This window comes from Garra rufa, chromosome 3, assembly GCF_049309525.1.
Source record: "Garra rufa chromosome 3, GarRuf1.0, whole genome shotgun sequence".
NCBI lineage: Eukaryota > Metazoa > Chordata > Actinopteri > Cypriniformes > Cyprinidae > Garra > Garra rufa.
In genome coordinates this window covers 45724596-45751527 of record NC_133363.1, presented here as the reverse complement: position 1 = coordinate 45751527, position 26932 = coordinate 45724596, and the positions used below count along the sequence as shown (strand labels likewise).

General features: G+C 36.7%; 1 protein-coding gene across 1 annotated transcript; it reads right to left on the bottom strand.

Annotated features, from left to right (window-relative positions):
• Window positions 1–439: 439 nt before the first annotated feature.
• alx4a (ALX homeobox 4a) lies at window positions 440–26482 on the bottom strand. Its single transcript, XM_073837155.1, has 4 exons — window positions 25906–26482; window positions 10860–11170; window positions 7075–7203; window positions 440–4451 (listed from the first exon to the last, which is right to left on the bottom strand). The coding sequence occupies exons 1-4, from the start codon at window positions 26249–26251 to the stop codon at window positions 4134–4136; spliced, it is 1104 nt and encodes a 367-aa protein (XP_073693256.1). The 5' UTR covers window positions 26252–26482; the 3' UTR covers window positions 440–4133.
• Between the last annotated feature and the right edge of the window lie 450 nt (window positions 26483–26932).

The window sequence follows — 26932 nt, the reverse complement described above, 5'->3', positions numbered from 1 at the left end:
TGTGAAGAGAAATCTATTCCTGTTCTGACTCTTCCTGCATGAAGAAAGTGAAAATCTGGTAAGGAAATTTCAGCAACATGTTAAGTATTGGAAATGTCACTGAATGACCAATTACACAGAGAGAGCCAGATTGTCTGCAGCTTGTAAAGTATTTTATGCAAAAGTTTGTCTACTTTAGAAGAATGAGTATGAGAGGGAGCATTTATCTCTGAGCTAATCATCAAAGTCAAGCATTCTGGCCTATCTGAGGTATCCTTTTTTGCATTATGAAGGCATTTGTCAAATGTTATTAACATGCATTTTATAATCCACTCTGCACAGTATCATCAGTCAACTTTGTTTCGGGCTGCTTTTCTGGATTTATAAATCAAAAGCTGCATTCATGGATTGCAGTTTATGAATATAATTCAATAAAGTTAGATTTGATTAGTTCTTTTTTAAAGTTTTTATTCGTCTGGATTTAGAGAAACAAACAAAAATGAGCACACAGAAAATGTCAAATGAAATGAAACATCCATAGTAGAATATCCAGCACCTGTAATGGTTAAACTTTTAAATGTAGGCTTTTTTAACCCATAAAGGGAAAGCCTAGTTAAAAGCACAGTCTCTAGCCAACAGGAACTTCATGTCTTCAGCATGTCTTTAATGTAAGATGGTTGTTATTTCCAACTCTGAGAACAGTATGTCAAATGTCCATTTTTTAAGAGATTTTGTTCCAAGTTTAAACAAAATGTACAGCTTGTTGACAAGCACATTGACAATACCAGCCCTTGTTACTTTACCATTATGTTCTCAAAGTACTTAATAGTTGATTGAGTACACATATTTTATAGTGATATTCCACTCGAATCAGATGTTCTCAAAGCAATTTAAACAATTAAAAAAGCAAATTGTAAGTGCAATAACTTACGGTTGTAAATCACACAATATATATAGAACATAAAACAAGCTTGAAAGTAAATAATTATCAAAAATGATTCAAAAGCCATATATTTAGCTTTAAGCCATCACAACTAATTTAAGTTCATTTACATACCAAAAAACCCCAAATGTGTCGCATTTTATCCCCTGACCCACAATACAACAAAAGCAAGAACCCTCAGTCACACATAAAATTATATATTTCTAATAAGGATATTTTTTTACAAAAGAAAGGCTCCAAGGGTATTTTATGCAAGGAAGGAATCCAAAGAAAACGTACATGCGACCACACACAAAACAAAGCATTATATTATTCTAGTACTTCGATATGCCTACTTCAGTAGTATAAGTTTTGGGAGATGGGACAGAGATTTAAAAATCTCTGTAACTCATAGGCATCCGCAAAGTACTGTCTGACAGTTAACATCTCCTTTAGGTACTGTACAATCCGTTCTCTACAGAATTTACCTTTGATTGAAATACAAGAGTTTCAAAAGCAAATGTGACGAGTTGTGTTCTGTTACACAAGTGTATATGTGTGCCAATACTACGCAAACTAATGATAGTGTTGACCTGAGCTTCATCGATGCCCCTCCCGGTTCCACAATAGTTAAAGATAGGCTAACACGGAGCCCATGCTGCTCTGTTCTGTCACAGAATCCCTCTCCGCAGATGTCTCGGTGTTAATTAAAAAGCCTGCCTGAGAGCACGGGTGTGCATTGACTCCGAGTCGCTGAGGGCTGATGCTTTGGCTGGGGTAGCAGGCCGGGCCCAGTTCAGCATGGGGCTTTGAAAGAAGAGCCATGACAGCTGAAGGGGAAGCATGTGCGAGGCATGTTTGTTTTGCATTTACTCCGCACACAGCTGTGTGGATTGTCCTTTCCCAGAACACCGGAACACTATAGTCACTTCACCCGCTCAGCAACCTCTTAAAGGCCAAAGTGAGAGTGTCATGATTCACAATTCTGCGCTCATGGCTCTCAATGAGGATTGGTGGTTGGATTCGGTGCAGGATGAATCTACTTGATGGTTTTAGTCCTAATAAAAAGCACATTAACATTATCTCTGACTTTTTCAGCAGGTCCCTAGATAGGTTAAAAAGTGGCGAGATGCTCAGTCATGAGATGCAATGCCAAAAAATTAATGAAGCATGGTTCGAACTTCAGGAAGCCCCTACACTTTACATATCATATATCCAGGCCAGGACGCAAGACTGAGCAGCAGTTAAACAGATGATCTCTAATTAACTTTTGGCAATGAGTTTCGTTTACAAGGTGATTTAATATGATATTGCACCCAATGAGTTATATTTGAGTTTTTGTTTAAGTAACGGAAGCTTGGTTTTCTGTCATTCTAAAACAGAACTTGATACAGAACTCAATTCCATGTTGTGACCCTCCCGCCAAACCAGGTAAGTCACTGCTCTGGTATTATAATAAAAAAGTTGTGTGTGTATATATATAAGTATCTCCAGGGATCTAGATAAGCTGCACAGCAGAATGAAGGAAAGGAAATGTGGTTCTCATTTTCAAATTAGAAATGGCTTCTCCAAAAGGGCAGAACGTATCGGATTCGTCTCCAGATTTCAAACAGCTTTGTTTTACCTGATCTAAATCTGACTCTGGAAAAGCGGAAAGCTTGTAGTACCTTGCGCTAGTGCTTGCTTTATATTTCTGTCACCTCTGTGCATGGTAATGTCAGTGATTCCATGCCAAAGCCCAGTATTGCTTCCACCCAATCAAAGCCGTGGTGGATGATAGTTTCATTTGAGAAATTGCAATGAGAATGTCTGCCAAAAAATTAATGAAGCATGGCTCAAAAGAGAGCCCCAGCACTGTACATATTATATAGCTAGGACTTACAAAAGGTAGGCAGAGTAACTAAGGCACCAGCATTCGCTGGAAAAATCAAGTGTCGTGAAAAAATAAAAACTTTCTCAACCTATTTTGCATCCTTCATTCTCTGTAGATTGTAGTTCTTAGTTATGTTTGACATTTAATTTGACAGCTCATGTGATGGATCCAAGATTTGTATCTTGGAGTATGCTGCTGTCAAATCTTGCCAAACAGCTTTAAAACATTTTTTTCTTCCAGAAAAAAATTAAAATGAGGTTGCAAAGAAGAAAAAGATAGGCCTCAGTGTGAACAGAGACCACCACCTGCAATTTGATGTTGATTAACTGTTACTTTGGGCTTGCACTAGGAGATTGCCCTTTTTTTCCAGGGACTACTGGTACTAGGGGCATACAATTCATTAAGTCAAGTGGAAACTTTCATAGAGTGCCTAGTTACCTGCAAGAGAGGTATGCCTTTCTTTTCTAGATCTGCTAAAGTGTTTGACCCCTTTTTAGAGTAGTGGCAATGTAGTATTTCACTCAAATTGTCCATAGACTGTTGGCAATGATAGCCTCGTGGGCAGCGTTCCAACATGTAGCGCGTTGCACTTTGGGCGTCCCAAGTTTGAATCCCGGCTCACGGACCTTTCCCGATCCCGTCCCCCTCTCACTCTCTCCCACTTCGCTTCCTGTCTAGCTACTGTCCTTTCAAAATAAAGGTGTAAATTGGCAAAAATACCTTTTGCAAAGTCGACTGAATTAACATGAACAAGCTAATCAATGTAGATGTGATCAATGAGGGATTTAGTCACGTTTTATATGGAGAGTTTGTTATAAAAAGCAAGTCCATTTTACCCTGATTACTGCTGCATATATGTTTGGAATTAGGCTGCAATGGAAAACTTTTGAACTGTCTAGGCAGAGATGGCATATTTGGAAAAGGAGTCTGTGACAGAACGAGAATTGAACAGGTTTTGATTATGCTGAGATGAAAACGAAGCCAGATGCATTTAGATAAATTTATGTGTGTTTACAAATGGGACACTAGTGGCAGATAAGTGCATGGTTTTTTTTGTCTATTCATTTTTTCTTTTTCATTACGCATTCAGATGTCAAGTTTCTGTCTTCTTTCTTGTGTTTCTTTCTTGTTTTAAAGCCAGAACATTCTCAGTTTTATGATCTCTGATTTTCTCTTGTCTCTCTAGACTTCAAATGGAAATAAATCTCCTGGTATCTCTATAACTTTTTTCTTTTCTTTGTCAATCCACGCACTCCTTGTTCCCAGGTCATGCTTTTGTGGCTAACTGATGTTCACATTTGCTCCTTGTTCTCTTATTTGTTGAGGGACTTCAGAGATAATGTCCTGATAATGGGGGAGTCATGTAGCCCAAGAGATGGCTGCGCTGTGTTCTTTAGCTTTCATTCGCAGCGCCGCGATGCTGGAGGATTTCCGGTCGGGGTCCATGTTTAAATCGTACCCATTAATGCCAGTGCTCATTCCTGGACTCCCAAACAAGCTGCCCATATGTGTCTGTCCCATGTGACCTCCAGGACTGGGCACGCCCAAGAAGTCAGACACTCCGCTAGCAGCATGTGGATGAGGTGGCATGCAGGAAGTGACCGAGTCGCAGGGTACAACACAGCCGGGCACCGGAGACGCCGCGCTGCTGCTGCCTATCCAAGAAGGGTTCTGAATCTGCAAGAAAGACGAACACAGAAGGTTAAAGTATAGGTAAGGTTTACATTCTGCAATCTCAGCATTAATAACATTAATGTAACTTATAGTCATGAGAGCATTTATCAAATCCGACTCCTCTTGTTTTGAAATATAGGTGCAGAATCCTCAGTGGTTCTCAATGTGGAGATTTATCAAGAGCTGTGAGGCATTCATCTGGTCCCGTACTGAGTGGGAGCTGCTTGCCTAGCGTGGAGGAGGAATGCCTGTCTCTAGACGTTCCTTCAACACCCAGAATAACCTCCTCTGCTGAGCAGAGGGAGCACAGAGTGAATTGATAGGGCTGTATTCTGCTCTGGGCCTGGGGAGGTGGGGGTCTGAGGGAGGGCTGTGGAGGGAGATGAAAGCCCTCTCAGGGAGATGCCCCAGATGTGAGCAAAGCTACATTCCACAGCTGCAGGCGCGCTCCCCAAAGAGCCACCCCTGCCCTCCGACCCGGCCACATATTCATAATAAATCCAGGAGATTCTTTGGCTATCCTGTGCAGGCGTGTCGTCCACTGCCACAGCCCTGGTGTGACCTGACCTCGACATTGTGTTTCCTCAGGTCTCGCAATTGTCAATGGTACACAGATCGTTTTTCATTTGAAATTTCCAAATGTTCGTCACCAATATTCAACATTTAGGTTTTAAAAAGTTAACTTACTGGTAACATGTACAATAATTTTTTTATAAAGTGACGTTTCAATAACGGTTCTTGCACATGTATTCATAAAGTACTCTGACATGGTTTCCTGCACTACTTATTCAGTGGAGCCGCAACATCAGTAGTGAATCTTTCATAAAACAGAAAGTGCAACCAGTGTAGTCCGATTCCTAAATGAATGACTCTGAATGAATTTATTATTTTTACCAAGTCAAAAACAAAGCAAAAGTGTAGTAAGATTCTTGATCAAATTATATTTATATGAAAATGTGTAGATAATGTGTACGTGTAAGCATTTTAAGTTTTGCCAACTCTCAGTAGTGTAAAGGTTTGAAATGTTTGTATGTGTTTTTTTTGTATTCGTAAATAATAGTCACACTCAGAACATCATGGTGGCTCAGAATTGTCAAAACACATCTCAAAATGCTTGCTAAGGATGTGAAAAGTGCAGGAAATTGAACCCAATCCGATTTTTTTTTTATGATAGACGAATGTTTCTGAGGCAGTCTGTAAACATGATTGATACAACGCGAGGTCGTATTTATTTTTTTTACATGCAAAATTTTGGGCGAGAAGTTCTGATTTGGTATGCAAGGACATTAACTGTTTAAAGGAGAAGTTTAATTCCAGAACAGAAATTTACAGATAAATTACTCGCCCCCTTGTAATCAAAGATGTTCACGTCTTTCTTTCTGTAGTCATAAAGAAATAGTTTTTTTGAGGAAAACATTTCAGGATTTCTCTACACATAGTGGACTTATATGGTGTCCGTGAGTTTGAACTGCCAAAGTGCAGTTTAAATGCAGGTTCAAAGGGCTCTAAGTCTAGCGAAACAATCGGTTGTTTTCTAAAAAAAAAAAAAAAAAATGGACAATTTCTATACTTTTTAACCTCAAATGCTCATCTTGTCTCATTCTGCATGTACTCAAGACAGTTAGGGTAGGTTGAAAAACTCCCATCTCATTTTCTCCTCCAACTTAAAAATCGTCATACATCACTGCAGAAGTACAGACCCAGTTTACAAAGTGAACATGCAAAGAAGATAAATGCCCTTTCCAAAACATGGTAAAACAGCGATGTAGGACTATTTTGAAGTGAGAAAATGAGATGGGAGTTTTTCGACATACCCTAACTGTCTTGAACAGGAATACACAGAGTACATGCAGAGCTAGAAAAGATGAGCATTTGAGGTTAAAAAGTATATAAATTATAAAAGATTTTTATAAAATAACGATCTTTTCCTTAGAAAAGTCACTTCTTCCTCGGCCGGGATCGTTTAGAGCCCTTTGAAGCTGCGTTCAAACTGCATTTTGGAAGTTCAAACTTGCGGACACCATAGAAGTCCACTATTTAAAGATTGATCCTGAAATGTTTTCGTCAAAAAACTATTTCTTTATGACTGAAGAAACAAAGACATCAACATCTTGGATGACAAGGAGGTGAGTAAATTATCTGCACATTTTTGTTCTCCTTTAAGTGTTCCCTTTTGTGACTTTTGTTTTTTTATTTGTCAGTTGAATTGCATTTTTTCCAAGTATTTATTCCTTAAAAGTACTGAAAGAACCATGAATAAAGAAAAAAAGGCTAACGATTTCCTAAATTATGTACTATATACTATGCACTCATTCTATGTACTCAACCATCTAGTGTATAAATTATATAAGATTATTTTGTCATCGAACCTCAGAGTCTGATAGCCCTTCCCCCTCCAGAACATAATTAAGTGCATATATTTTTGTAATTTTCAGTTTGAACCCACTATTTATATTAAAAAAGCGACATAGAATAGTGCATAATTACACAAATTGGGATGCACCTCAAAAGAAATCTTAATGTATCTTAATTTAATTTCCATCCTTAATGAACATGAATAATAATAATTTTTATTCATTAATGATATTTCTTTAACTTTCAGCTATTACTGAAGACAGCACTATACCTGAGCGTAGTTCTCAGGCCGAGTGAGCAGGGGCAGTTCATAGGCCGTGGAAAAGTGTGTCCGGACCTGCTGCATCTGTCCGAAACGCTCTCTCTTCCGCCACTTGGCTCTGCGGTTTTGGAACCACACCTGCAAGAAAGACATCAACCCTTAATCATGAGGAAATCCCGTTAGTAAGTGATTAAATGACCTCATGTTATGTGGCCACTTGTGGTGTTACATCATAGACAGGAAATGTTGTCTTAGAGGAGATTTATTATCAGAGTGGTAAACATCCATCATCAAACTTCCCATTATTACACTGTTTGTGCACTGATCACATTATGTAACTCATTTGGTGTCAAATGTCTAGTTGCATTTTTTTTTTGGTGCCTAGAGAGTCTGTCACTTAAATTGTAAGTCTAGAACTCATGTAGGAAGCCTCTCAGCTGGATTATTTTTCAGCATCTTTTCCTGGAAACAGTTTGGTGAGACCTGGCCATTGTTTGATGTTGTGGGAGCTGACAGACTGTGATGGCCTCCTCTGAGTTTCTTTTCTATCAGAGCCATCAGCAGCAGCAGGGGGCAGGGAGGAGAAAGCAGGAACCCACCAGGGCCAGAGGCCTCAGAGAACCGTCTCACTCACCCTGTTCCTCCACCACCGTATGCTAGCTTTGATTGATTAGGACATTGCCGCTCAGGTTTTAGAAAGGAAAAGGTGAATCGAAAATTAAACCTATATCCTTTACTCACCCTCATATAATTCTGGTCTGCACTTTATTCAAAATATCTTCTTTTGTGGTCCATAGAGGAATGAAAGTCACAGGTTTGTGTGCAAATAATGTCATAAAGTAATTATCATTTTTGAGTGAACTATTTCTTTAAGAAATAGTCAGTGCTGGATTTTATCTGGCAACATGCACGCTTTCTTTTTCCTCTTTGCTTTTCTATAGAAATATGCATTGTTTCCCTGAATAGATGGTTGTTATTTGGAGACCTGGGAATTAGAGAACAAATTACACATAAAGTGATTTCTCATGGGTCGCAGTCTGAAGAGCTGCCAAAATTCCATTCTTTTAATCCCGGCTCTTCTCTGTTTAGAACTATCTGTTTATTGATTTGTGTAGTGGAAAGTTTTCTTTCTTTTCTTTTTTTTTCAAACAGAGACTTTCTTTTGTCTTGCAATCTCGATTCGTCACGGAGCTTGAACTTGGATCTGGGTATGGCTCTTTGGTCAATCAGTTTGTGGTTTTTGCATCTATTGCCAGCGAGAAGTCAGCCTATCTCTCAGCGTAACCTGATAGCACCTCGGCTCTGCTTGCACTTAATGCGGTGGTGGACATCAACGTCCCTTGGCTCCACATCATATGTTTGTAGAGCTTAACTGCCTTGAGAAAAAAAAAAACATTTGTTTTTCTGAATCGCACAGATTTTTTTCAACAGGCATCATCGCTCTTGTGGCTCTCCGTTTGCATCCTTGTGTCCTCGTTTGCATGTTTTGAAATGATTCTGGCATTTAGAATACTAAAACGTCTGTTAACTATGCATTGTGTGCATCAGCATTTTTACGTTTATCTATTTCTCAGACTGTCTTCCCCTTCACAGATCTAAGCATGGAAGTCGGGAGATTGAAAAGAAAGATGGAAGAGAGTTCAAAATGGAGTTTGTTTTCATTCTATGTTTAATTTCCTGACTCTTAAGCTCCTGGCTTTCCATATCTGACTCTCCAACCCGGTGGAGGCACGTAGACGAGTGGTGGAAAGATTCCCTTGTTCCTTTCATACTGATGAGCCTGTTCTGAGGTGTGTAGTATATGCTTACAACAAAAGTTCCACTTTGAACCAGACTGACAGGGCGAAAGAGAGAGAGATTATAGATTGGGTGTTATTTGGGTCTTTAGTTCAATCACAACCTTGGTTTCTTTTTCATTTGGTGGTTGCTGCTGAATTTCAAGGCTGCCAATATTAACAAGTCACTAATTTTGACCAGCACCTGTTTGAAACATAGTAGAAAAGTTTTTTTTGTTAATCTTTTGTATGTTGTCCATGCGTGCTATTAACACAGTAATTGGTGAAGACGTTGACAGCTAAAGCAGCTTAGAAGCTTATTATGGAGCTTTATTTATGTTCCAGCACCAGGGGAGAGAGAACAGAAACACTGAACTAAACCCAGGAGAAAAAAGGGAAAGAGCAGCTTTGAAGTCCAGAGTAGCTTTGAGGATTGATGGTCTGCCTCTGCTGTCACTCAAGCTCACCTCTTCTTCTCTTATTCATTTTTAGTTTTTTTTTTTCTTTTTTTGACCATCCAAAACTGTTATTATAGAAAAACACAATTTTTAGTATTTTATTAAAGTGCCATTTTTAATCTTTTTGTTGTCATGTAAAATTACATTTTTAGGTGAAAAGGTTTACCGTTTAACCTTAACCTTTGATTAAATGCATTTAAATTATTATTATTATTATTATTATATTTGACCCTGGACCATAAAGCCAGTCATACACTTTTTGAAATTAAGTTTTATACATCATCTGAAAGCTGAGTAAATAAGCTTTCAATTGATGTATGGTTTGTTAGGATAGGTGAATATTTGGAGATACAACTTAAAAAAAACATTAAAAAAAATCTATAATTTTGACCCATACAGTGTATTGTTGGCTATTGCTACAAAAACATCTTTGCTACTTACGACTGTTTTTGTGGTCCAGGGTCACAAATATATTATCAGATCTTTCTCTTAGGAAGGCAAAAAGCAAACCAATTATTTTCAGGCAATATATGTAGACATTAGTAATTTACATTTGTACCTAAGTACTTTTTTTTATTATTATTATTATTTGGACTTCAGAAAATACAGGAGAGTAAAGAAGCAACGGGTAATCACAGGGAGAAGAAGAAAATGGGTTCAACAAATGACCCAATCCAGACTCTTAACTTTTAATTAGTTTTTCTTTCATGTTTATTTCATGTTGCTTTTTTAAAAATCTGTGGCTAACATTAGGGTTATATATAGTGTTTTTTTTTTTTTTTGTCCAGTCCCAAAGTAGATGAGGAAAGGCTGCACTTTTAAGTTCTAAAAAGGTTTGACAATCGAGTCGTTCATTGTCCCTGGAACTGAGCCATCGTGGCTCTTTGTATGCTTCCCATCATTCTTTAGTTATAGTCGTGTGCATGTACTGTATGTAGGTCATAAGCAACCCTCACCACATGAAGGAGCTTCAGGCCAGGTTCTCTCACCTACCCTTGAGAGCAGGGAGGGACACATTCTTTCCTGAGTGGTACATTAATGAAAGAAAAACAGTGTAAATCCAGGGCTTCTAAGTAAAGCGCACATTTGGGGTCGGGTAAAGGGATCTCCCGGTCTGTCTGTTGGTGCAGGAATGCAGCAGTAGTGTTGGAGGATTATATGCAAATGTAGGGGTAGGGATGGGGGTTGGGATGGGTCAGATAAAGGTTCTGGTTTTCCAAACCTATAGGGTGAGTTTAATACAGCTGGGCTCAGAGGTTCAGGTAGACGCTTGAGTTTAAAGCAGACTCTGGAAAAGTCTAAATTTCAGTCGCTTTTGTTCTGTATTCTCTATTTAAGTTTAATAATCATCGGGCTAAGTGTAATATCTCTATCTCCTGATGTTGCTGTTTTTTTACTGACTTTGAAAAATGTTTGTTGTTCCTACCATGAATCCCATTTGAGCTACAAACAGCTCAAATGGACTAAAATGATTAGAGAGAGACTTGTGTTGATCTAGCCTGAAGGTTAGAGGTTATTTAAAACGCAGGATTGGATTTGGTAATGGATATGTGGTTCACACCTGTACTCGAGCTTCTGTCAGGTCAGTCCTCAGTGCGAGTTGTTCCCGGGCGTAGACGTCGGGATAGTGTGTTTTCTGAAAGACTTTCTCCAGCTCCTCTAGCTGATAGCTTGTGAAGGTGGTACGGTTGCGTCTTTTCTTGCCCTTGTTGCTCTCTCCCTCGGTCTTGTCCAACGGAGAAGCCAAATCTGAGTTTGGCTGCTGAGGGCTTTTCACTCCTGACTCCTTTACGCTGAGGTAGCTGCCATCCATCCCTGCAGGATCACTGTTTTGGGGCAACTCAGAATCTGTCAGCCCTGTGCTGTCTTTACCTGTAGATGGAGAAATAGACAGAGAAGGGTTAATAATTACAAAAGTTGTGTGAGGAAAGCAATTCTCTAGGACTTGCCATTAGATCACTGAAACATCTTATTTTATTTATTATGGGCACTTGGTGACCTAAGCACAATGTAAAATGACAGCTGGCTCAATGTTGTTAATATGTAATAGAATTTAATGAAATTTATTAGCATCTCTTTTGAAAACAAACGCTTTACAATAACATAAGTTAGTGACTTATTGTAATAATACATTTATATTGCAATTGTAATTTACTCTGGAGCAATGGTGATATCTCATGTTAATTAAGCCAAAAAATTATATTATATTATATTATATTATAAACACATTTGTATGTATATGTTAGATCAAGTTTTGTCATGACCAATTAAATTTACTTATATCTATAGTTTATAATTAGAAAATTTAAATCTAATTAAATGAATACTAATAATTAAAATCTGGTGTGATTTCTGTTTTTAATCTATTTTCACAGTGACCTTTAGGAATAAAAATATATAGGGTATACTTTACAATAAAATGTGGATGTCATGAACTAACAATGTACAATTTAATGTTAATTAAGCCAAAAAAATAGAGAATTATGTTACATTACATATTAAGCACACATTTATATTTATATGTTAGATCGAGTTTTGTCATGACAACTTATTTACTTATCTATAGTTTATATTTAAAAATTTAATTCTAATTAAATGAATACTAATAATTAAAATCTGGTGTGATTTCCGTTTTTAATCTATTTTCACATTGACCTTTAGGAATAAAAATATGTAGGTTATACTTTACAATAAAATGTGGGTGTCATGAATTAACAACATACAATTAAATGTTATTTAAGCCAAAAAATATGTTTTTGAGAAGTATTATATTATATTATATTTTTATTATATTATGTTATATTAACTAGGGCTGTCCAATGATTAATCGTGATTAATCACATCCAAAATAAAAGTTTGTTTTTACATAATATATGTGTTAGTACTGTGTAAATTTATTATGTATATAAAAATACACACACTTGCATGTATATATATTTCATGCAAAATGTTATATGTAACTATAAAGAGTTTATATGTATATAGAATTAAATATAAATATAAATATATATAGACAACTATTATTATAATATATACATGTATGTGTATGTATTCATATATAGATTATTAATATATTCAGTACTCACACATATATTATGTAAAAACAAACTTTTATTGTGGATGTGATTAATCACGATTAATCATTTGACAGCCCTAATATTAATACATTTATATGTATATGTTAGATCAAGTTTTGTCATGACAAGTTATATTTACTTCTATATATCCATTTTATATAATTAAATTTAAATTAAATTACATTTACTAATAATTAAAGTCTGGTGTAATTCCTGTTTTAATCTATTTTTCACAGTGACATTTAAGAATAAAAATGTGAAGTTATTTTTTTAAATCTAGGTTAAAGTATACTGTTGTTTATCATACATTTTTTTTAGAAATGAACCTACATTGATATTGTTCATTATGCCTGCAATGCATCAACTTATGTTAACAAATTCTACAACCCTGTTGTATTTTATCCAAGCATTACCTATGTAATATTGGACAATGCAATGTAGTGTTTTCCTTCATAGTTTTTCATTCACAAAATTATATTTATTCCATAATTGGCTCTGTAGTGAGTGCGTGAGAGACTCTAAAAGACCCATGCTTGATGTCAGACTCGCAGCAGTAATGGCTGCCAGTCTCAGCTCATAAATCAGCTGCTCATGTGAAACAGACACCGTGGCTGTAATTGCAGACTGATAGAAAATTACAGGTTTCCCGCTTGGGCACAATTCGAAGACTGCAGGCCTGTTTGATGAGCGCAGCCTCAAACGTACACACGGTCTGTGGCAAGGGTGCAAAATGGAGCTTGGCTCGTAATGAGGCCGCTCTAGCCCAGCGACAAGACTCTAGAGTGGTAATTTTCTGCGTCAAGCCACTGGAAACACACAGCAGCTCAGCTGTGAAACCCCAGTCAGCGTGCCGGTCATAAATTCAGTCAGATCAATGAATGTGAGGATTCCAGTAAATTAGGTCATTTTTCCCGCTCTCTCTTAGTGCTCATTACCTGTCTGTACTCAGTGGAAGAGCTTTGCTACAAAGAACAGCATGCTCACACAATCCATAACGCTCGCAAAATTGATGGCTGTATTGGCAGACTTTCGTCTCTCTCACCCTATTTCACTCACTTGGCTGCAAGGAGGAATAGGGTGTAAAGCTGGATTAGAGTTCCTTTGGGAACATTCCCACTGATGTGATCCAATGGCGACCCTGAGCTTTATGTCTTACTTTAGCTCAGCACTCAGTGACGGAAAGTTATTTTAGGTGATGCAGTGTTGAGATGTGTTCATTTTCTAATGTGACACTTGATTAAAACCTTCTCAGGTTTTAACTCAGGGGCGAATGGGTAAATGCTACTGGCACACATGCTCCTCACAGCACTGCAGGCCTCCTCACAGAACCATGTTGGGTAATGCACAGGGCTGGATTAAGGTATCGCAGTGCCCCTGGATACACTTCTGCCCACACTGTGAGAAAAATGGCCAAGAGCTTGTCAGCCCCTACCAGTACTCTTTTGTACTTCATCTACCCCAACAGGGTGTCTGTTAGTACCTTAAAGGTATAGTTCACCCCAAAAAAATCATAAATATTCACCCTCATGTCGTTCCGAACCCATAAAACCTTCATTCATCTTTAGAACACAAATTAGTGAAATCCAAGATCTTTCTGACTCTGCATAGACAGTAACACAACTGACGAGTTCAAGGCCCAGAAAGATAGTAAGAACATCGTTAAAATCATTAAAAATTTATGTTTGTTTTCTTTGCACACAAAAAGTATTCTCGTAGCTTTTATGAAGCTACACTGATGTCTCATGGACTATTTTAATGATGTTCTTACTACTTTCTGGGCATTGAATGTGTCAGTTGCATTGCTATCTATGCAGGGTCAGAAAGCTCTTGGATTTCATCAAAAATATCTTAATTTGTGTTCTGAAGATGAATGAAGGTCAAACAGGTTTGGAACGACATGAAGGTGAATAATTATTGACACAAATTTAATTTTGGGGGGAATTATTCCTTTAAGGTACTAATATGACCATTAATGGGATAGTTCACCCAAACATAAAACAAAATTCTGTCATCACTTTCTTCTGTGGAACACAAAATAAGATATCTTAAGTGAAATAAAAGTCAACAAGGTCTAAAGTTATTTTGGACCCCACTGACTTTCGTTGTATGGGCGTAAACATTCTCTGAAATATCTTCTTCCTCAAAAGAAAGTAAATTATACGTCCTTCAAACAACAGAATTAGATTTTTGGATGAACCGTTTATTTAGGAGTAGATAAGCCACAAGGATGGACTTTGAGGACTTTGATAACCACAGGGACTTTAAAGGTACCGCCAAGCTAAAGTGAAATGTTAAAGTATCTTTTTTGAACTTTTTTCACTCTTTCACATCTCCCACTAAGTATATGTCAGCCTTGAATTGTGAACATCCTAAACATGTTGCCCCTGAGCACATGTCCATGTGGTTTTTCTGGCCTTTGTAATGTGTGCAACTAGAACATGTTGGCACAACCATCCTTTCACTCCTTCATCAAGTTCTATTCTTTCACTTGCCAATAACCATGTGAACTGTGATCAAGACAACGAATGTTTGTGGCTTTGTGAATCTTGTGTGCTGTCAATGATTTGAAAATTGACTCTGCCTGGGGGAAAAGCATTATTTTGATATATAACACACTCCACAAAATGGAAATGGCTTTTTTATGACATGAGATCTCTCTCTTTCTTAAAGAGAGAGTTCACCCAAACTTGTATGACTTAATTTTTTTCTGTGAAGCACAAAAGATATTTTGAAGAACATTGGGAACCAAAACATTTTAGTCACTGTTGACTTCCATGGTATGGAGGGAAAAAACATTGAGATGTTTCAAGAAAAAGTCATACGAGTTTAGATCAACATAGGGGTGAGGAAATGAATTTTTGTTTTTTGGGTGAACTATCCTGGCTTTAACTTCCATTCGTGTTCTTGACCGCATAACAGGTTGTATATGCTTCCTTTTGGTTGTCTCCCTATTTTGCCTTCTCCAGGCACCGTGGGCTCAACCATGACAGACATGGAGCCAAGCCTGGGGGTATAATGGCTCCCACATTGCCTCTTGCCCAGGACTGACACATCTTGTTAAGCAAGTGGGAGCAGCGTATTTACTTAAACATAAATATTTTCAGCTTGTCCCTTTAGATGCCTCACGCCTCTTGCCCCCACACGGAAAAGCTGACAGCCTGTTTGAAATCAGGGCCTAGCGATCAAAGGCTCTTGTTTATACCCTGTGTCACTGATGGCTTTTGGCAGACCTAGAGTATTGTGACAGTCTCATAGTCCACCAAGGGTTCAGCCCAGGCTCTCCACCGCTCAAGGTGAACAGAGACTTGGCTGCCCCTGTAGCTCCACCATATGGGCGAGTAACATGACCTGCCTTCTAGGCAAGAAATCTCATGGCAAAATGTTTCTGTCAGAGCAGAAAAGTTTTGAACCGGAGCTCTGTGGGGGGTGGCGGACAAAGATTGCAACAAAAGTACATGGTCCTGCTGTTTAACCCTGTTTGTGGTGCGGTTACACACCAGCGTTTTATGAGATCATATATGGCTTTAGGAAAAATGTCTACCACAGATGACAACAGAAAAATCATCGAATGCAAATGAGAACATTATTTTAACAGCACTGGAGGAATAAAATGTTTTGAATATTGTCCAAACTGACTTTCTGGCACTGGCTGCAATAGCAAAAATTGAGAACAAGGAATCTATTCACTGTCTTTTTCACACGCATAGCTTTAGGATACTTTTTTAAACTTGGTGCAGTACCCATTACTCTGTTTGCCTGAGTCACAGATAGGTATATGTGACCCTGGACCACAAAACCAGTCTTAAGTCGCTGGGGTATATTTGTAGCAGTAGCCAAAAATACATTGCATGGGTTAAAATTTTAGATTTTTTTTTTTATGCCAAAAATCATTAGGAAATTAAGTAAAGATCATGTTCCATGAAGATTTTTTTGTAAAATTCCTACTGTAAATATATCAAAATGTAATTTTTGTTTTGTAAAATGCATTATTAAGAACCTAATTTGGACAACTTTAAAGGTGATTTTCTCAGTATTTTGATTTTTTTGCACCCTCAGATTCCTGATTTTCAAATAGATGTATCTCGGTCAAATATTGTCCTATTCTATCAAACCATACATCGATAGAAAGCTTATTTATTGAGCTTTCAAATGATGTATAAATCTCAGTCTTGTAAAATTTAACCTTATGACTGGTTTTGTGGTCCAGGGTCACATATGTATCCATTGGTAATGAGCACAGATTTTTCTGATTATTCATTACATATTTTAATTTTTTATTGTTTTTGAATGTCTGATGTACACTGCCACTCAAAAGTTTGGACTTTTGGACAAAATACAGTAAAAGCAGTAATATTGTGAAATAATATTATTACATTTTAAAATAAATGTTTTCTATTTTAATGAACACTAACAGTCAAAAGTTTTTGAACGGTAAGATTTGTAATGTTTTTTAAAAAGTCTCTTCTGCTCTCCAAGCCTGTATTTATTTGATCCAAAGTACTGCAAATAAAGTACAATTTAAAAAAAAGTTTTACTATTTAAAATAACTGTTATCTATTTGAATAGATTTTAAAATGTAATTATTCATGTGATTTCAATTCAACAACATTACTCCAGTCACATGATGCTTAAGAAATCATTCTAATATCCTGAATTGCTGCTCAAAAAACATTTATTATTACTATTATTATGTTGAAAGAGTAGAATTTTTATTCAGGTTTCTTTAATGAATAGAAAGTTCAGAAAAAAAAAGCATTTACCGGAAAATAAATCTTTTGTAACATTATACATGTATTTATCATTATCTCTTTTGAATTTTAAAGCATCCATGCTAAATAAAAGTATTAATTTCTATAATTTCTTTCCCGGAAAAAAAAAAAAAACTATACTGACTTCAGGCTTTTAAATGGTATAGTGTATAATGTTACAAAAGCTTTTTATTTCAGATAAATGCTGATCTTTGGATCAGTCTGTTCATCAAAGAATCCTGGAAAAAATGTACTGTTTTAAATATTGATTATAATAAATATTGATTATAATAATAATAAGGAAAAAAAATGTTTCTTTAACAGAAAATCAGCATATTAGAATGATTTCTGAATGGCCATGTGACGCTGAAGACTGAAGTAATGATGCTGAAAATTTAGCTTTGATCACAGGAATAAATTACATTTTAAAATATATTCAAATAGAAAACAGTTATTGTAAATAGTAAAAAATATTGCAAAGTTTTACTGTTTTTGCTGTACCTTGGATCAAATAAACGCAGGCTTGGTGAGCAGAAGAGACTTCTTTAAAAAAAAAAAAGAATCTTACTGTTCAAAGACTTTTGACTGTTAGTGTATTTTAAAATGTAATTTATTCCTAGGAAGACAGCTGAATTTTGATCAATTTACCCCAGTCTCCAGTATCACATGATTCTTCAGAAATCATTCTAATATGCTGATTTGTTATTGGTGCCAAGAAACATTTTTTATTTTCAGTGTTAAAAACAGTTGTACTGCTGCTTAATATTTTTGTGAAAACAGTGATTTTCATAATTCTTGCAGAATGCTCAAAATAAAAGAATTATATGAAATAGAAATCGTGTGTAACATTATAAATGTCTTTTAATCAATTTGTGTCGTTGCAGAATCAAAGTAGTAATAAAAAATAAAGTAAAATCTTACTGACCCCAAACTTTAAATGTTAGTGTAGACTGCATTAGTTATTGTGTATGTTATGTACTATGTTTTTGCAAGCTTTAGCAGTGTGGGATTTTATTTCTCTTCAGTTTTCTACTTATAATTGCCTTTTCCATATGGACATCTAATGGTTTTTGTGTGTTTTCCATTTAGTTATCTGTGCGCCAGCTTTTATAACACTGGTTCCAAGACTGCACATCCGTTTTTCTGCTTCCTTAGAAGGATGTGTGAAGTCCTTAACTTTTCCAGTGCAATGAAGTAAGACAGACATGTCATCTAATCTGATTGGATTTCTAATGTTAATTCCTCACTAAAATTGCCAGTAAGTGTTATAACAGCACCAGCGTGGAGGGCTTTGCCACCTCAGACGTTGCCAGGGCAAGACGAGAAGTTCAGCTCTGGGTTAGGAGACGGTGAGGTTCAGGAAAAAGACTAATTGGCTTTTTAACCTGAGTAGATTCACACCTGTATGCGTAGCAAGAATGGGGCTTGTAAACCTATTTTACAGCATCTACTTTTACCTCTGACTCCAGAGTAAAATATCTTCAAATGGGTCGCCATTTGATATATCCTATAAATCATGAGAAAAGGGCACCACTATATATTTTCATAAAATATGCATGAATGGCTCACACAGTGGTTCCAGACTCACTCGCACTTAAAAGGTGCCTTGATTCGATGGGAGACGCCAGTGGCTCCTGGCTTTGTAGGATGTCGGTGCTCGACCTCGTGAGTTAGCAAGGGTCAGATCTTTACAAGGGGCAGTCATTTAGTACCAGCTGAAAACGGGGGAACACATCAAAGTGTAATTTAACTAGCTGTAAAGCGGCAGGGCATCCTCTATGCTTTTTTACAGAATCTGATTGTTAGGGTCAGCAGCAGGCAAATAAAAGAAACACTATAAATTAGGCTACCTGGGGTCTCTGTGAAGGGTTAATGGTGGAATATGCCAAAGCCCCGAAAAGGTTTAAAAAAATTAAAACACATAAATAAGACATAGTCGGCTTAGGCTTCGTCTTTATTATGACTGAAAACAAATGGTAAAGGAAATTGGGGAAGACTGTTTGCTCATCTAAGCTTTTATTTCTATCTGTAATTAGGTTTGTTTTCGGTGCTTAAAGTATGGATTGAATTGTAATAGGCAGCTTTGTGCTCTGAAGCCAGGCCAACAGCCTGAACTTCCCTTCCGCTATCTAATTATTTCAGGCTCTTACAGACGGACACGGCAAGGAGAGATTGATAGGTTGTGATATGAAGAGTGGCTCCGACTGGTGGCATATGGAAACGGTGAACTTTTTTTTTTTTTTATTGGTGATTGTGAGCGTGACACCACAAGATATTAGTAGAGATGGAGCCTCATTAGTAAACGTCTGCACACGCAGCCATTTGCAAAACCAGAGCAAATCACATAGTCAAAGGCAGATGTGACAACAGCAACTCGAATCTAAACACAGCGCGACCAAACCACAGGGACCGTCTCCTTCTTTGACTTGCTTTACGTTGTAGGGGTCACCTCTCGTTCTTGTGTTAGATACGGACTGTATGACTCTATTCAAATTGACGCATGAGACGGCGGTTGTTTCAGAGGGAGAGTTGCGTCTCAGCTGGTGCTGACTAAAAAAAAAGCCCGGTAGTGAGAATCTGATAGGTATCCGCGGAGAAGTCCAAACACACCGCTAGTCCTAAAGGACGATTTATCCCAGCAGGCTGCAGCAAAGAGCACATGCTGGGCAAGAAAACACAGCATTTCCTTTAAGCTGCTTCTCGCGATAAATCACAGCTCGCTCAGCTCTTGGAGAAAGTATTTGAACTTAAAACTGCTAAAACCTGAGGATGAGTTTATCAAATTCAGTTTGAATCCATATGCACCGTCAGGTTTCACTCTAACACCACTTGGTAAGATTGCTGCCTTTCCAACAATTATGATTACAGAGAGATCACATTTGGTGGTTTTCTGAAAAATACAGGGAGTTAAAGTACTCTGCGTAAGTGCAGTATTTTGGTGATTTTGGCTGTGGCTTTTCTTTTGGAATGTCATTGGGAACAAATATATATCAGTTTTCAGTGAGCATTTCTCTGGTGCAAGAGTTACAGAATTGAATCACTTTAAATATGTTGCAACAGCTTGCCTTGTACTGTTTTTATTTTTTATTGTGCTATTTTGTACCGTTTTGTTTGTTTAGCAGTTGACATTGCATTTCCCAAATCATCAGTAAAGTCTGGAATCTCCTGGATGGCATTAGAAACCACACTGGAGCGGTGCTGTAGTTAACAAGCACTATGGAATGCTGTAAAAAGCTAATCACTGTCGTTTAAGATAATGTCAAGAAAAAAAAATACAGAAAAGACCTAAAAACTAATGTAGCATTAAGACATTACAGTTTTAAAATCTTTAGAAACATTTAGATTTGTGAACATTCCGTGCTTTTCTCTGCCTTGCATTATTTTAAACTTTTGTGGAAAACAAAATATTCTGAAGATGTCTATATTAAAGTCTAGTGTGAATTGTAGCACAATGTGTACAACATGACAGTGTGTAAGTAACAGAATGTTCATCTTTTTTTGATTTCAAAACAAAAAAAAGAATAAAGATTGTAAGAAGAATAAAGTCTCTACATTTCATGTTATAAGTTCCAAATCAATAGTTGAGAATTGAAGCAAGTTTCCAAACAAAGTTTCGCTTCAAAAAATGGCTTTTGCCTAATTTGAGTAGTTGAGGAGCCATTAGAAGGAATCTATTGCGGTTTGATTATGCTGTTTAAATAGAGGCCTTGTCTTTGAAGCGTACTGCCGGCGTGCCGCGTTCAAGCAAGCAGACTGAAGCTAATGTAAACTGCAAAGCCAAATTTTGAGCTAACTGGTAAAATGATCTCAAGTCCTTGTCACCTCTCCTTAGATCAACAGAGCATGGGAATTTGCATTTTTTCCCTCAGGTTGTGCAGTATTTCTGTTACTTTGTGGTTAAGTATGCTTAAAAACGGACTGAACCTCCAAAACTAGGCTAATGGCCTCATATCCGTTGAAATGTGAATTCTGTGATACATTGTAAGTGATATTTTGAAGTTTATTGGTTTACATAGTGATATTAATTTTGTACTGCTGCAGTACTATAATCATTGTAAGTTATTACTGAAGTAAATTCATATAATATATGGTAGTAATTCACAGAATTATCATTCATTAAATATAGCCTTTTAGTATTTCAGACACTGTGTAAATGAAAGCAGTAACTGATGTTCTTTAGAAATTTGATTTAGCATATGTCAAAATATACAGTAGGAACTGTCTCTTTTTATTTACATTTTAGAACAATTTAATATATATATTTTTTATCCCTAACTTAAGTATTTAATTATGTTTTACAACAGGAAAAAGTCTTGCTGTTTTGTGAATGCTCATTATAGAAATGCAGCTGAGTTACTCCCCTTCATATACTTATTCATCATATCGGCCAAACACTCATAAAATAGTTTGCAAGATTTACTGAGAATGCTTAAAAAGGTTTATACATGTACATAAAAAAAGAACATATGAAAACTGTCATACACAAACTAGGAATAAAAATAGTCTTATTGAAACTGAATGTAATCACTATTTTTACACACAAGTTTGCTCAAACACTGATTGGATCAAAGACTTCAAATTCTGCCATTGCCTCACCTGATATGAATATAATTTTATATCTTGCTGTTGCTCTGAGCAGAGCCAGTGGATAAACTATGAGCAAACTTGAGCCTCACTGATTAAGACAACCAACAAAATACAACAATACAATACCAAAAAAGAAGCAATAACCAAACCAAACACAAGTCGTGATGTTGCCTGTTGTACAAAACTCAGCCGTCAATCACTTATTGTTCTGCAAATGTTTTAGCCCATAAGTACTTTGTAGCTTGTTAAAAACAGTGAATTGCTTCAATACCTTCTTCATCATGATCTGATCTACAGCAGATACTTAACTGATGTGTTTAATGTTGATATTACCAATTATAAGTTTATGTGATCTCTTCCATCAACATCTCAAGACAATTGCAAATGCCGCAGTGGTTACGCGGTGCGTATTTGTCCAAGGCATTTGTTTTACAAGGTTGTATGAAGTCATCATCCTTTGACATTTCATGGACTCCCTTTGGTTTTGGGCTTAGTCTTCATTAACCGGAACCTTGTCAATGTACATCTGACTTACATTACTGATCTTTCTAAGGACAAATCTAGTGTTCGTGTTAGCTAACGGGGGTTTCGCTGAAGAGGTGATGAAGGCCTCCCATTTAAGAGTGTCGTTTTCTTTTGTTATTGGTGCTGACCACAAAGGAGGAATTAGTCAATTGCTTGTTTTGAAAACCACATACCCTCTTCAACGAAATAATCATGCCCAAGGGAAATGTGGCGTTGATGCTGCTTTTAAAACCAGAATTAAATAAGTTAAAGCCAGAATTATTAAGTAAGCTACAGTCGATGCTGGTAAGCATCATGGTTTAAACAGAGGCATTTATTTATTTATTCACTAACTTCATGTCTTTCCTCTTTAGGCATCACACCTCATAAAATCACTACACACAAAATGGGCCTCAGCAGCTTTCTTTTTGGCCTGACACATTTCTTTGGCAGGACATTTTGTATGTTGCATTATCTGAGTTGCTGTAATGATGTGTCTTCAGAGCAGAGTGAATCGTTAGCGTTTAACAAGCTTTTGTAAATTAAATGAAAATCGGAATATTATGTTACGATTTACTATTTGATAAACCTAATGGTCTTTCAAATTAGATCACCTTTTGTAATTTCATTGTCATATGAAAGGTAGTTATCTGCATTGGCCAGCCAGAATGGATTATTATTCTTCATGCTTCAGTTGCTTTTTCCTAATTATGCGATGAACATATTGTTTCAAGATCAAGAGTTGTTTGTAGCAGTTACATATGTCCATTGCAAACATATTAATATCGTAAATATAATACACAAACAGTCATAAACTCATCTGAAATGGATAAAATGTGTTTTCAATTTAAGTCAGTTACTCTGTGTTCACTAACTTCTAGATCAATTACATGATGCATTCATTATCCCTTATTTAAAAGTAAACTAATCCTTTGAACTGAGATGCAGTTTTTTTACAGGATGCAACCAAAGTAATAGATTCTGTAGCAATCATTTTACTAATAGTCATGAACAGAGCAGGATATTGTTAAAAATAAAATAAGTTTTACCTGCTCTTTAAACATTCTTTTTTTTCCATGCATGATGTGCTGTCTGCTTCATATTACAGGCAGTAATATTATACCTTGTAAGCAGATCAGTTATTAGTTATGTGCTGGAAGATTCATGAGATCTGCTCTTCTTCCTATCACAAAGTATCACACTTTCATTTATGAACAAACATTATTACATAATGCCTAACAGGTCCTTAATGTGCATTTTGAAATGTCATAACGTTTAGGTTCATATAAGATTATAATTTAAATCAACAGCTGGTATTACATCATGTTATATTAATAATTACATACTAAAGTGTTTCCTATTAAAACAGGTTAACTTAAAATTAAACGAGCTAATTTTGCCATTCGCTTGTGTGGTTCTGTTAATCAACTCACATGGTCTTTTTCTTCTGTCAGAGGGGTTTTGATTAGTTTGGGAAATAAGACTTTTATTTGACAACATCTGCACAACAGACCATTATTAAATCTAATGTATGTCGATATTCTCGTTGCGTCATCCGCTTATTATGTAGCGCGATGCCGAGAGCTGCAGCTGCAAACGAATGATGGCTTTTGTTTTTTATAAAAAAATGTGAATGCGATTACAAATGCTTATTAATTCATCTCTAAAGGTGTTACTATTAATGCCGTTGTTATTGTGCTGCTGTTGCGTTTTTATTTAGGCCTATTTATTTTTTTCTCCGTTGTTTTCAATGACAATAATCTTGCCATGTCTCTTTTACAATACTTTGTTTTTTAAATCTTGTTGACAACTGTAAAGTTGAACCCGTATTGCATTTTCCGCCCATATCAAATAGCCAGTGGAATTGTCGTATGTCTAGTGTTTATCGGAGGACATGTTTTAGGCCTGTAACAGATTGAGATATAGCGTAGCCTTTCTTACTGGAAGCCAGTGTTATGTGTTTTTCTGGTGTCCTGGATTGTTAAAAAAAAAGACTATCCAATGTCAGAAAAAGCATTTTTTCTTAGCTATTCGTGAAAGGTGATTCGTGTTTTTATTTAAAGCATTTTATAATGTTATAATATTTATTTGTAATTGTATATCGGTATGAGCCACTTTCCCAAACTTTTTTTCTCCACCGAAATTTTATCTTACGGTTTTTTAGATTTGGCAATATATTCTACATTCGAAAGAGTCTAAATCCATTATTTTAAGCAGCAGACACCTCATACAGCTGTAATATATGGTCGCACAGCACACCTGAGGTTTTTCCTAAGTCGATAAAATGCGTTTAATCTCAAACACATTAGTGTCAGTTTAAAATATGTGCATTGTTAAAAATGCTTTAACTAAAACAAACATTTGTAGAAGACTTTTTATGGACACATTGAAACATTTTTCCAACCTCATTATGGGCTACCGCTACTAACTCTTTGGCTTCCGTGTCCCTTCTATTTCCCTCTTATTTATACTTTACTTTATGTATTTATTTTTTCTATTTTTCAATAAAAATGTCATTCGTATACTACTAATATAATTATAATATTAATTATTATTAATATTGTCATTAAATTGCATGAAATAGTGATTGATGTCAAAGGACGGGAATCCTAAAAAAAGTTCTCTTGTATCTAATGGTGAACTTTAGTTTCCTGGCTTCCTTTACAAGCCCTCAGGGCCGTTTCCATCTACGAGCACTATAGGCTTCATCCACAGATTGCTAGAACGTGTTGAAAGAAATAACTCTGTGGGTTTCTTTTTTTTTATCTTTACTTTCCTTTTTCTTTTTTAATATACAATTATAGAAGATGAAATAACTCTACAGAATTTATTATTATACCTACAACCTGGTTGTGCCACTTTTAGAAGTGTTTTGATTTAGTATGCTAGTCCGGTTTCAGTGGAAAGTCTCCGATTTTCACAGTAACATTTTAATTTATTTGTATGGCGTTTACAAGTATTTTATTGAATATGGCTAATTCTATATAAAGCACACAACTTAATTTTCTCTGTTTAGAAGTACGCACTTGCATATCTGTTAGAATTGTGCAAAATGTTCTCCTATTGGCTTTGTTAGTCTAGATGGATATACAGATGCGAGCCTGCAATCACACAAGTGAGAGAATTTCAAAACGCACTTCAAAATGTACCGTCGACAACTTGTAAAAGCGTATAAAATTAGTTGCGTTTGCCTTCCGAAATGTGTTAATTCAATTGTCTGATTCAGATCCAGTATTAAGGATTGTAATTCAGATTATCGCATTAAATATAATTTAATTCGGTCTTCAAAGGTAAAATGTAATAGCCGGGGAAGTTATGCCTCTTCCTAATTGTGTTACAGGGATAGCTGAGCCAGCTATATTGGTAGTAAGTTGTGAAGTCCATTGCATTTGCTTTGTAAATATTAGCCTACAGACGGACTTTACTCTGATGTGATTATCAATATGAATAACTGCCTCTCACGTAAAGTAACCTGGTCTAATTGTAGCTTTTTATTGAAGGGCTTTGCAGATTATCCTGTCTTAACAGAGTCATAAAAACATTAATGTCACTGCAGTTGAATGCTACGCTTACTAGAATCTGCTTGTGCTCTTGTTTTGCGTTTATTTGTCGTAAACACAAGATAGTAAAGTAGAGTTGATTCTCTCAGCGTACTAAGGCTGTTTTAACAAATGCTTCGTTTTGAACTCACCATAACACGCGATGAGCCCTCCGTTGTGTCCGCTTTCCTGCTGGAGTTTGCTGCTGTCTGGGGGAGTTTTGCAGGAGGACCTCTGCATGAAGAGGTGGTATTTGTTAAAGGTGCCTTCCCCAGCAGTGGCATCCAATGACTGGCATTCCTGCTGGAACGGGCTCCCAGATTTTTCCCCGTACGCCTGACCTTTGTTGGTCAGGAAAGCGGGGCTGTATTTGGTGTCACTCGCCTGGAATGTCCTGAAAGGGTTCGCCTGGTGATCCCTACCTTGCGGTGCAGATGGGCTATAATATGAATCCATGGATGTCATTTCGCAGTATGAAACGCACGTCTCGGCGTTCATTCCTAAAAAAAAAGTTTCGGGAGGAAAAAGACGTCCAAGCGTTTTTTTCCCTCCTTGCTTTCTTTGCTTTTTGGAGAGCAAAGCGAACAGATACTCTCACACTCTCTCCCTCTTCCTCATACAAACGAATACACGCATACACGCACACTCACGCACGCATAGACTTGTGCCGCAGCTGGCTTTGGTTATAAAATGATTCAGATGTTTTCCAGAAACGGATAGCTAACCAAAAGCTAAAAAGCCCCCTTAAGGTTAGAGGAGTAACGAAAAATGCGTCTTCTGAAGATGCAGCCCAGATCTCCTCGGTATAGACCACTACGCACGTCAAGACCTCTCCTCGGTTATTATGTAGATGAAATGAATGGGTGAGGTCAGACCTTTGCTAAGAAGAAAAAATGTTTTGTTGGAAATATGTGGGGGGACTTAACACATGACATTAATGTCATTAGGATGTGAAATATATAACTCGTTGAATGTGAAGGGCAACACGGAGGGAGCAATTTAATGCTTGATTCGCAATGCTTTTCAAAACTTAATCTTGCCAACAAAGAAGGCGGCTAGAACTCTATACGGGGTTATATGTTTGTTGTGTATTAGCCGCTAATGTGTTTTCACTGTTAGCCTCTAATGTTTTTCGCCTTACAAATCCTTTCTCACTTTAACTGACGTTTTTATCTTTTC

What these genes read in the sequence shown, in the direction of transcription:
- alx4a (XM_073837155.1), bottom strand. Translation starts at nt 26,251, where the DNA reads ATGAACGCCGAGACGTGCGTTTCATACTGCGAAATGACATCCATGGAT. An exon ending in TGACAGAAGCTCGAGTACAG is followed by an intron (nt 7,204 to 10,859) that starts GTGTGAACCACA and finishes TCTTTCTTGCAG; the next exon opens with GTGTGGTTCCAAAACCGCAG. An exon ending in GGCCTGAGAACTACGCTCAG is followed by an intron (nt 4,452 to 7,074) that starts GTATAGTGCTGT and finishes TCTTTCTTGCAG; the next exon opens with ATTCAGAACCCTTCTTGGAT.